At 38.0% G+C, this 12761-nt stretch overlaps 1 protein-coding gene across 6 annotated transcripts in view; it reads right to left on the reverse strand.

Annotated features, from left to right (window-relative positions):
• The window catches only part of AGTPBP1 (ATP/GTP binding carboxypeptidase 1), a 170714-nt gene that overhangs the window by 71886 nt on the left and 86067 nt on the right, over window positions 1–12761 (reverse strand). For 5 of the 6 annotated variants that reach the window (XR_009564368.1, XR_009564367.1, XM_030832837.3 and 2 more), the window contains exons 13-14: window positions 11823–11939; window positions 3769–4484 (exon numbers count right to left, since the gene is read on the reverse strand). Coding sequence is in view for 4 of the 6 variants with exons in the window: in XM_030832837.3 (XP_030688697.2) it covers window positions 3769–4484; window positions 11823–11939 (833 nt within the window). In the remaining 2 variants the exon portion in view is untranslated. The remainder of the gene's footprint in view (window positions 1–3768; window positions 4485–11822; window positions 11940–12761) is intronic. The other variant, XM_060301096.1, reaches the window with a different exon arrangement.

Here is a 12761-nt window from a genome sequence, read left to right on the forward strand (position 1 = left end):
TCACAGTCACACAAAATATATAATGATGCAGCAAAAGAGACTAGCAAAGGTTAGATTACTTCATAATTTCTGACTTATTTCTGTTGTAACAAATCAGAAGACAAAAAAATATTTTTATCAAGGTGATGAAAATCAGTGGGGTAAGAAATCTTTGAAAATTCCAGGATAAAAGGTGTTTTAGGGTCCTACTTTTCTCATTGTAAATTTTCCAGAGTGGATGCAGGAAACCAGGTTGTAAATCATTGGGTGTTTTGTGTTTTTATTTCCTTGAGCTCAATCTCCTATGCACTTTAACTTGCATCAACTCACCCAACTTTAAAACACATATCCCAACTCTGAGTGACCTTTTTTAATCATTTATCATGCTGTTTAGTTTCAAAATTATATTTTAAAGCTTTCATTTGAATAACATAACAAACTCTGTGATACATTACCCTGTGTAGAGAGGCAATAGAAAAAGTCAATTACTTCAGGAAAAAAATCTGAAGGTGGCCTAATATACTCAAGAGGTCGAACTTCTAATCTGTTGATTAGATGAGTAAAGCAATTGCAATGTCTGTGTTTCAGGAACGAGGTGAAAGAATTCACCATAAATGTGAAGAAAGAGAGGAGGATTGAGAAGAGCCACAGTAATTCCAGTCGGTATAAACTTCTCTACCAGGAAAGGCACAGTCCTGGGGAGATAGCAAGTAGACTATGGGACTGTGGGTGGAATAATCCTCTCTTAAAGACCCAGCCAGGCAATGACAAAGCCCAACACTAGAAAAAGCTGCTCAAAGAGGACAGAGGCCACCAGAGTTGAGGGTGTAGCTCCCCACCTGCAGCATAGACATTTTGAAAACCCACAGAGTAGGTATAACAACTATTTGTGGCCATGATACATTTATTTGCAGTACAGCTACACTTAATTAAAACAAGTTTCTTTACTTATCAATATCAATAAATGTATCAACTGAAAAGGTGATCTAATGTTAATCAGAGGCTCTGCTTAGCAGGAATTTATGTCTTTTATTAGCATAAATGGGTAAAATACTTAAATAAGAGTCTTGACTGAGAAAAGCTTTCATAACAAAGTCCATGAGGGGAAATAAGAAGGATCCTTGGTAGTTAAATTAAGGCTGAGAATCAGAGACCTATATAATAGTTATAGCCCAATTCCACAACCTTCCTTCCTTCTAATCTTACTTCAGATATTATAGGCTAATAAGGAAAACTAAAACTTTCAGACTGAGGCAATTTAATGAGGAAAATTGCTCTCAGCATTTAAAGAACACTTAAAGTTCAGGAAGTGCTTTCTGTAGCCAAGATGACATCTTTGACTTCCAGGAGATAGAGAGGCTAAGCGGTGATGCTGAAAAGGAGAAAAATCTAGCTGCTGACTAATTCTGACTCATGCCAGGCATGTCAGTTCAGGTCCTTTGAAAAGCAAATGCCAGACACAATCACAATCTCTTGCAGCCAACTGTGCAAGAGATCTATTAGGGGAAACACGTGTGAAAAACAAAGGGGAGAGGGAGCAGCAGTTAGGCGTGACAGGCCTTCAGGTCTGTCCAAAAAGCATATTTTACCTCTGGGAAGAGAGAGAACACTGAGTAGGAGAGCCTCACACTGCAGTGCAGCTCTGCAAAAGTCTCGGCCATGCCAACAAGAAGCCACAGAGCAAAGACTGCCTATGATCAGATCCCCGCATTGGTCAGGAATGGCTCAGCTCTAGTACCATCATCATGGTCAGCCAATGGCTGAAGCAATGCAGAGAGGACATGGTCTCAGCAATAATACTGCAAGGGATCTCCAAAATACAGTGGCTGAAGGCTGGGGGCAACTAAAAGCCTCACAGCAGGTTCTCTCAGGAAGGGAGAGATGAGAAACTCATTGCCACGGCTGCCACAGCCCACCCTTGCGCTGCATGGATCCACTTCTCCATCCATCTTTGGAGAGCAGCTGCTCCACAGTTCCTGTGTGCCTCTACAAAGGAGACACTTAGAAGAAAAACATGAGCAGGACAAACGCTGTCCCCATCCATCACTGCAATTATTCTCAGGGCTGCAACTCATCTCCATCCTCCGATATCTATCAAAATTCCCCTCTGCCTCACCTATCATACCTCTGCAGGTCTTGGTAGCTGCTGTGATTAAGTGACCCAAACATTCCTTAGGTGTCTGAGACCCTGGCAATCATATCATCCTCATTCCAGGGTGGCCATCATGTGTCCACTCACACTTAAAGTTAGTGGATCACTTGAGTGTCACCCATAGTCAACCTGCTGCCATTGTGTAGAAGCAATCCTACCTCCTTTAGCTGATCTGGGTCCTGTCTGCTGGTCCTAGACACAAGAGACTAAAGTAAATCACTGGCAACCACAGCTTGCAGTCAAACTGTACCCTTGCTATGTCCCCTGTGGAAAGACTACACCCACTTTGGGGCTAGGACTACTAACGCTGCAGAGCTCAGAGGTGCAGGGACACACGCCTGCACAAAGTTCCCCAGCGGGACACTGTGAGCTACAGTAAGTAGGACTATTTCTGTTTCCACCTCCTGCTTCCCAGACCCATTAGTCTTTCTACTGGGGATACAGAACCAAATGGAAGTTTCTAACTTAGTGCCTATACTGCATCCTGTAAGACTGCAGCCCATCCTTGCAGAGTATTTCCTCTGAGTTGGAGCTTCATCTGTGCCTTCTGAAGGCCACTCCAGCACTCCAAGAGGCCCGTGGCCTCTGGATGATGCAGTCTGTGATACAACCGGTGGATGACAAGGCAAAGGCCCACCCTCCCACCCACCCCCCCGCCCCACGTCCCAGCAAAGTCAGTCACTTGTTCTGATGCTATGTTGTATGTGATTCCACACCTATGGATCAAGGAGTCAACTGGTAGCATTAAACATATACTAAGTTGCCAAGTAAAAATGATTAATTATATACTAAATATAAAAAATAAATAAGACACAGGTGTTGCCTTAAAGGAGCTCATCGTCTAAAGAGGATCAAATATGCACAGTAATGTCTTCCTTCATCATCACATACCATACCCATAGCAAGAACATATAAATGTTCTTAAGTACTGGTAAGCCACCGTCACAAACCCTTAATCATAATCTCTGAAAATAGTCAAGTTGCACCAAAAATGTATTTACGTGCCCAATATTCACTAGTTGACAACAGTTAATACTAACCATAATTTTTAAAATTAATTGGCAATATTTAATAAGTTCAGTCCTGTGAATCCCAAATTTTTATATTGTATATTTCCAATTCCAAATTTTACAACAAAATAATGCTGCCCATATTGGTATTTTTAGATTATATACCCAAATCAAGTTCAAATAATAATCAAATTACTAAATTAATATATAACTAATATAATATTTTTTCAAAGATTACTAAACAATCTTCTTATATTTTCAGAATCATTCTAAATAGAAAATTTCTAAATTGTACAATGGTCAGGTTTATTATGCTGGCTTCATTTGAATAGGTAATGAACTTAGAAAATAAAGTAAACCCATACAGACAATTTCAAAACAATGCAAAATTTCCAAAGCAGGATAAAAAATGACACTAACTTTATTTTTTTTCTTTTGCTAGGCAAGAAGTATATTTATTACTACAGGATGCTTGTGAGGGATACAAGCGGGAGGTGAGGGGGCTCTGCCGACACTAACTTTAATTAAGAGTAATTTTCTTCCTAAATACCCAAAGCAGTTTATTTCAGCATGCTCCATATTTTGACAATGATCTTGTTTATGAGGAAGAGGAAATCTACAACTCACCTTTGTACACCATAAGGCCTTTCCAAAATAGGCTCTTTGAATGGAGGAGGAACGTGACCAAAATAATCAGGATAAGCCACCTCCGAATAATCTGGGACAGACTTTGTACTTTTCACAATCTCAATATAAAGATCTGAGTCGTGGAGTGTTGGTCCATCAGGAACTTCAACTAATGCTTGTTCCACTGATGCAGTAGACTCAGTGTCTTCATCATCCTCAGTTTCGACTCCAGTACAGCAAAGCTTGCCTAGCTGAACAGTTCTTCCCTCAAACAGAACATTCCCACAAGTAGCCACGTGTGAACATGCATTAGCGCATGTAAGGGCAGTGACAGGGAGACCGTAGTCCTTCTTCATTCCTGCAGTAAAACCCGGGGCTGTTCGAGAAGGAATATTCTGCAATGTAATTCGGTCCAAGGCCTTCACAATATCATTGTTTAAGCCATGGCCCGATGAAATAGTTCTATTTTGATCACCTAGCTGCTGTTGTAATGTTCTGTCATTATCTTTAATGTCTTCTTTTGCCAGATCCGCACAGGCTGGTTTCTTATTATCTTCATCTCCTTTAGGAGACACAGTCGTCTTCATTACAACTCCTTTTCTTAAATTGCTGGAATTCCCAGACGCTTCCTCTCCTGCCGTGGGAACAACAATAGGGCCACGCACTTTTCCCTCAAATACAAAAGCTTTTGGTTCTCTGGAGATTAAATCATAGTCCTTTGAAAATAAAAAATAAGTTTAATCTTTTATATGTGAATATTTATACATATTAACAAAACTAAGATCATATTCATTTTATATGCTGATTCAGAAACCTAACATTTGAAAATTTTAAAGATGGATAAAACAGGGTATATTTTAATATTGCTAATAAAAAACAAAATGTTTAACCAGCACAAAATTCATTACACTTAATTTTACTTTTTCTATTATAAAAATAGTGCCTATATATAACAAATATGAGAAATTTTAGAAAAGTATAGAGACATTAAAATCATCCAAAATCTATTAAAGGAAACAGAACAGCTAAATTGCTATTCACTAATTCAACAGATATTTAGAGTGTTTGTTTTGTGCCAAGCAGTTTCAGGCACTTAAGACCCATCAGTTTAAAAAAAAAAAAAACAACTCTTCCCTTTTGCAGCTTATATTCTTCTACAGAAGGAGGGGAGAGGGCTGTCAATAGAAAAAGTAATAAACATGATACAAATATATTTTATAGGATGTTAGAGGGTAAAGTGTTAAAGCAAAAGAAGAGGGGGAAAGGGGTAATGTGGACTGGAGGTGCCAGGGGGAGGAGAGGTGGGTGGCAATATTAATGCCATTGATTAGGGAAGGCTCACTGAGCAGATATAAGCAAAGACAGAGAGGGCTGCCGGTTCCCAGACCCCTGAGTGGGAGAAGGCCTGGTGTGGTCAGAGAACAGCAAGGAGGTTAGGATGGCTGGAACAGACGGACCAAGATAAAGTCCAAGAGGTAAAGAGGACCAGACACTGTAGGGCCTTGCAGACTATTGTAAGAATTTTGCTTTTTACTCTGAATGAGACTGGGAGCCAAGGGAGGGTTCTGAGAAGATGAGTGCCATGACATGACGTATTTGGGGAAGGGGGTGGGGGGAAAAGACAAAAACCAAAACTATAGTGCAGGCTTCTTAACCACAGCATTTAGGCATTTGGGGCTACGTAATTCTTTTTTGTTTAGTTTGATTCTGTCTTTCTGGGGAGGAGCGGGCGGGGCTAATAGAAGCAGGAAGACCAATTAAGAGTCCTCTGCAGTAATCTACGGAAGTTGGTAAGAAGTGGTTGGATTCTAAATGTATTGTGAGGCCAAAAAGACATGATATCTTGATAGACCAGATACAGGGTAAAAGGTACAAAGAGAGGTCACAGATGGTACCAAAGTATTTGCCTGAACAACTGAAAAGCATCAGGAGTTTAGCTTTGGAATGTTAAGTGTGAGCTAGTCACATATAGACAAGGATGTAAGGCAGGCAGCTGAATGTATGCATTGAGAATTCAGAAGAAAGGTGTATGCAGAAGATGTTACTTTGAGAGTCATTCACATACAGATACTACTCCAAGCCATGAGACTGGAAATCATCAGTGGAAAGAAACAGACAGATAAGAGAAGACAAAAGGCTGTACACCTCGGGATACTACAATCTTAAGAAGTTGAGGAGATGAAAATGAAACACTAGGAGATGGAGAAGAAAAAGCTGGGCTGGGAACATGAAAACCAGGAAAGAAAAGTGTCCTGGAAGACAAGTAAAAATAAGGATGCTGCTGACAGATCAAGTAGCCTTTTCTCTTTTTATACTTTTAGACCTTTTTTTGGTCTATGTAAGACTTTATCAAAAAAAAAAAAAAAAACTCAATGGATTTAACCTTTATTCTATTGCTGGGCATTAAATCCTTCACAGAATACGGAAGGATTTAAACAAACAAATAAGATGTATATTTAAGCCATTTCCAAAATTTTCCTATTATAAAGAACTCTGCAATGAACATCCTTTTGCATAAATTTTTTGTTTAGGATAATTTCCCAAGCACTGAAATGGCATTACAGAGCCAGATACTATAATCAATTTTAATGTTTAATACAAATTGTCCAAATGCCTTCCAAAAATATTAATACTATTCCCAGTAACTGTATATGAGAGGATCTATTTGAACTTTTCTCTTCCTTGACAACATTAGGTGCTATAGTTTTTAAAAAATTTTTCTAAAGTGGTAGATAAGGGAAGAAATCTGCATTTAAAAATCTGTTGTAGGAAACCTGGTGGGCTAGTTATCTACCCCACAGAAACATTTACAACTGTTGGAAAAGATATTAAAATATTTTGGGAGTTCCCTGATGGTCTAGTGGTTAGGATTCAGAGCTTTCACTGCCTGACCCAGGGTTCAATCCCTGGTCAGGAAACTGAGATCCTGCAAGCCATACGGCACGGCCAAAAAAAAAAGATATTAAAACATTTTAAGTATGACAGCAAGTGAATAAGAAAGCAAGGATTAAAAACCAAATAGTAAGTGAAGACGGGATCCCAAAGCTGTAAGACTGAAGCTGGCTTTCACTTGAAAAATGTTTGTTAAAACAGGTGACCTAGGGTATAGGTTTTCCCATCTCAAAAAGTATAAAGAACAGGAGAGTAACCCAGAGCTTGCATAAAGTGGGGAGTCCAACAGAAGATACCCCTCCCATAAAGAGGAACCCCAGAAAACTAAACCTTCAATATAGAGGCCCTAGAAATACCCTACCACAAAACAAATAATAGCAAGGAAAGTCAACTGTCTCAAACCTTAGCACTTAAGAGGGTGAAGAATAGCACTACTCAAAAAAATGGTACCAAAAGCCTGCTATCACACCACATGAATTTGCAGCCCGAATTCACATTACCTGGGTGGTCCAAAAACCCTCAATGAGGAATTTAATCTATTACAGTGCTTGTCAAAAGCAGCAACAACAACAAAAACTTCTGGAATTTCCACAAAATTATAGAGAAAACGAGCAGCTCATGGTAAAAAAAAATTTTTTTTTTAAATTGCAAGGGTTTCCCTGGTGGCGCAGTGGTTGAGAGTCCGCCTGCCGATGCAGGCGACGTGGGTTCGTGCCCTGGTCCGGGAGGATCCCACATGCCGCGGAGCGGCTGGGCCCATGACCCATGGCTGCTGGGCCTGCACGTCTAGAGCCTGTGCTCCACAACGGGAGAGGCCACAATGGTGGGAGGCCCGCATACCACAAAAAAAAAAAAAAAAAAAAATCTGCAAGAAATTCAGACACTAAAACTGTAAGACTAAGGAATGCCTATATCTAATATGTTCAAAGAAATGAAAGACAAGAAACAAGAAGTTAAAGACTGATGAAACATTTTTTTTAAACCTTCTAAAATTCAAAAACAAATTTAAATGCCTAATGTATGTTTCTAATGATAGATTAGATGGAGCAAAAATCAGAACTAGGGAACTGGTAGACTGTTCTGATGAAATTACCTAAATGCAGCACAGAGAAACAAAGAGAAGGAAAACATTTTTAAAAAAAGAGTTAAAAGATATGGAAGAGAGTTAGAAAATCTACATTCAATTAGAAATGCCAAAAGAGAAGAGAGAGGGAAAGAGAAAGAGGCAGTATCTGAAGAAGAGAATAAAGAATTTTTCCAAATCCTATGAGAAAACAACACTCACAGATTCCAAAACACAATGAATCCCAAGACTTAACAAATACCTACACTTAACAAACATTTCTGGGAAACTGTAGAGCATTGAAGCTAAAGAAACAATCTTACAAGTCACCAGAAACAATTTCTTATAAAGTGAAAACATACACTCAACCCAGCAGTTTCACTTGTAGGTATCTATCCAAGAGAAATGAAGGCATATTGCCTACAAGCTTTCCTACAAAAAAGCTTTGTACACACATGGTAGTATCAATTGTATTCATGATAGTCCAAAACTGACAACATTTCAATACTCATCAAGAAGTGAATGAATAAAGAAATCGTGGTATATTCATACAGTGAAATACTACTCAGCAATAAGGGGAAAAACCCACTGATAAATGCAAAATACAGGTGAATCTCAAAAACATACTGAGCAAAAGAAGCCTTACACAAAAAAGGACATACTATATGAGCCCAGTTTTGAGAAATTCCAAAACAGGCAAAATTAACCTGGAGTGACAGCAGATCAGTAGTTACCTGGGCAAGAGGTGAGGATATTGTCTAAAAAGAAACACAGGCAGAATTTCTGGGGTGACAGAAACAATTCTACATCTTGACAGGGTTGGTAGCTACACAATTGTATATATCTGTTAAAACTCATTGAACCTAAGTATTTGTAATTTATTGCATGTAAATTACACTTAAATAAAGTTGATTTTAAAAAAGCAGCTAGAGGAAAACAGTGACTGACTTTCAAGAAGAATTACAAAATAAATATATTTTTGGACCAAAAAAGAGACAGACAGACAGATACGATAAAACATTTCAAGCAGAAGGAAAGCAATTCAGACAGAAAGTCTGAGAAACAAGAAGAAATAAAAAATTACAAGGTAGTGAAAATGTACGTAAATCTTAAACACTGAATCTAAACACAAAGCAGTAGCATCATATGAGGTTTTTTTTTAAGCTAGAGTTAAAATATAAATTCAAAGCATGTAAGTTTTGAAGGTTTGGGAGGTGTATATAAAGTATCCTAAGTTTCGTTTTATAATTAAGAAGAGAAAAGAAAGATCCTAATTAACTTCAGAATTTAGTAAATACATATATTTACTATTTTATCAAGAGTAACTAGAGGGCTTCCCTGGTGGCGCAGTGGTTGAGAGTCCGCCTGCCAATGCAGGGGACACGGGTTCGTGCCCCGGTCCGGGAGGATCCCACATGCCGCGGAGCGGCTGGGCCCATGAGCCACGGCCGCTCAGCCTGAGCGTCCGGAGCCTGTGCTCCGCAACGGGAGAGGCCACAACAGTGAGAGGCCCGCGTACCACAAAAAAAAAAAAAAAAAAAAAAAGAGGGGAAAGAAATAAACATAACAAAAGTCCATATGGTAAATGTCATCATGCTACCACAGATGTATGAAAACAGAGCTGTGAAAATGCAGGATTTTGACACTTCTAATATTCTGCTATCAAGAAACAAAAGAAAATAAAACTATACTTGTCACCAGAAATAAATAATCATAGCTTTAAAAGCATGCGTAAGGTCCCCTTAAAAAAGTCTGTTGCTAACTACTTTAATAATTCTTTATGTGGACTTCAAATGCACTCATTCTGCCTCCGTCAGGCCATTGAATAGTAGCTTTAACACATCTGGAAACAAAGTGGGTGGTGCTCAGGTAAAAACAAACACATCAAGTAATTTTAAGCTTCAGTGGTTGATGTTGAAAGTGACATGCAAATCCAAGTGGAAAAAGTCATAATCAAAATTAATTCCATTTCTGTTTAATATCTCATGATCTGCCATCTCATATCATTGTATCATTTGATACAATGATAGCTGAAAAACATTCTTTCAAACACTTCCTATTTAGAGCCAACCAAATATTTTTAATTCTCAAAAATACATCACTTAAATATCGCTGCTTATACATAGTTCCAACACACACTTAAAAAATTAGAGACTAAAGTGTATGAACAGTGCATTCCTCTGAAACTGAAAAATGAGAAAGAGTGCCAACACAATTACTTTAGAATTATTTTCCAATTACGTACATAGAAGAAAATGTGCTATTTCCCGCAACATATACTATATACATAGAGCTAACTATTCTACTTTAAGCTTTAAAAATATGGCATTAATAAATATGTACTATCTGAAATACTGGAAGTAACTTCTTTTGCTTAAACACAGTAAAAAGGGGTAACTCACTTGGGAAGAATCCTCAGAGATCTTAACACTCAGATACACCTGTCTTTACCATCTGACCCTGGTCACACCAAGTCAGGCCAAAAGTAGGAGTCTGTTCTAGAAGCAGCCAAACTAAAGCACAAGTTGGCCAGCTCTTCAAAGGTGCCAAGCAGGAAACCATCACGGGTGGCCTATTCTGGTTGTTGAACTAATAGGCAAACGTACCAGTACTCATCAACATAGTCTACAAGAAAAGAACTGGCTCGTGAAATAATGAGGATCAAAATCCTGACCTTAACACCTATTAAAAAACTACTCATCTCTATTCCCACATCAAAACTCCTACAGTTTTTACTCACATTATATAATTCTTATATGTATACAAATAGAGAAGAAAATAGGTCATTTCTTCACAGAATAATCAATTCCTTCCCCAAACCCCTTCCACAATATATTTTTTCTGCTTTAAATTGGCAGTATTTGTTATCTCTGGAGTTTTATTTTAAAGTGGTTCTTAGTTGGGCACAAAAGTGTGCAAAGAGCAGCCGGATACTTCCTGTAGGTGGCCTGAAGGAAAATCACCCTGTATCCTTTCCCAAACGCCTCTTCTTGTCTTCTTCTTTTTCTTTGACAAGTAACCTCTCCTTCATTCCTGCCCTCTTTCTACTACCCCTGATTTCAACGTACCTTCCAACATACCCCAAATCTATGGGGAGTACCAAGACACTGGGGGAGGGGGAGAGGGAGCAACTTGCTGCTTCTTCTATTGCATCCAAAAGCTCATTAGTTCCCAAAGAGAAACCTGAATAATTAGAACTGTGAAATGTAAACATTAGCTAGTAAGCATTTCTCTGTTTTTATTTCTCACATACAGCTTCACATTTAAGTCTTTTTCTCTGAGCAACCAGGAATTATTGCAACCAGGAATTATAACCAGAATACACTGTTAGTGTGTGAAACTTGGCGGGGTGGGGGGTGGGGGGGGAGAGGGAGCGGGGGTTTGCAGCAAGGGCTAAATAAATCTACGATTATCAGTTCAAACCCTTTATTTTACAGTTTAATATTCTGGGCAGTTTCAGGGACTTACTCAAGAACCCACCACAAGTGAGCAGCAGAGTGAGCGTTAGAAACTATATTTACTACTAGCCATCAATTCAATCAGCTTTACTTGCTGTGCAATCCAAGCTGAATACTATATTCTAGTAAATAAATGAGGGTAAGAAATGTTAACAAGAAGTCACTGTCCTTATGAAGCAACTTAGATTCAAAGACTTCCAGTTGTCCTCTTTCCCCGACCTTCCATGCTTATATGGTGACTATCAGGAAAAACAATTCAACGAGCATAGACTATATTTTTAATTAAGCATTTTCTCAGCTCTCATCTCCCCTCAGTTGAAAGCAACTGATAAAAATAAGGCTTTAACATAAGATTCTGAAATGCCATTTTAAAGATTATTTTTAAAAAGAATAAAAAACTATGTCAATTAACTTGATAAACAAAAATGATTAAAAAATTTAAAAGCTAGTCCAAAAATTAAATGGTCTAGTTCCCTCCTTTTACCGACAGCAATTTGTAGCTCAGAATGCTGAAATAATTGTCCAATGTCACTCAGAAAAGCAACACTACTTTCATTTTTTAAAAGTGAAAAGTGATTATAGGTCTAAGAAAAAAAGAACTTTTTCTTAAAATTAGTTAAGATGCTGAATTTTCTGTATACCTGAAAATCATCAACAAGCTCAGGGAAAAGGTGTTCATACATTTTAAGTTCTTCTATTGTTCGTCCTGGTTCTTGCTGGGGTTTTAGTTTGTTAATATCCGTTTCAATATCGTCATTCTGAAATAATAAAAATGGTATGTCACCAATTAAGAAAAACGAAAAATTACGAAATACATTTCAGATTTAAAGCTTTCCAAATTATTAATTACATGTACATAGAGAATAATCACTGCAGAAAGGTTGTATTCATTTCATTGTAAATTAAAATTTGCTTATATTTTTTGGTTGTTGTGTTATTGTTATTTTGATTGTTATGTTGTGTTTTCTTTTTATCAAAGATTATACTAACATAGCATGGTATTTGGGCTCCTCAAGATAGAAAAACTAACATCAAGATGGAAACTAAACTATGTTCCCCCCCAATCTCCCCAACTGCCATCGTTTTGCTCAGATTAAAGGGCAGTAAAACTTAAGAAAACTAAATTGAAAAACGTAAGTATATGATGGTGGTGGTGATAATCAAAATAACTAACTTTTATAGAGCAATGAAAATATGTGACGGACTCTGCTAAGGATTTTACATAATGATCTAATTTAATCTGCATAAGAATACTATGAAGCAGATAGTATCATGACCTCCATTTAATTAAAGAGGAAACTGAGGTACAGAGAGGTTAAGTGGCTTGCAAAGAGAGGAGCCAGCATGTCAAATCACTAATCAGTGATTTCAAAGAATACACTGTTAGTCAATATAACGCACTGCCTCAAGAGCGACTAATGGTTATCACGCACCCTTAGAAAAGCTCATTACGACCATTCACTCTGTTTTTCAGGGGAAAAAAACAATGAGGAGTGGAACAACAGCCAAAAATGATTTCCATGTCCCTTCGGGAAAAAAAGACAGTAAATGTAAAGAAATATGACCTCGGAGGAATAGGA

This window comes from Globicephala melas, chromosome 6 (assembly GCF_963455315.2).
Source record: "Globicephala melas chromosome 6, mGloMel1.2, whole genome shotgun sequence".
Taxonomy (NCBI): domain Eukaryota; kingdom Metazoa; phylum Chordata; class Mammalia; order Artiodactyla; family Delphinidae; genus Globicephala; species Globicephala melas.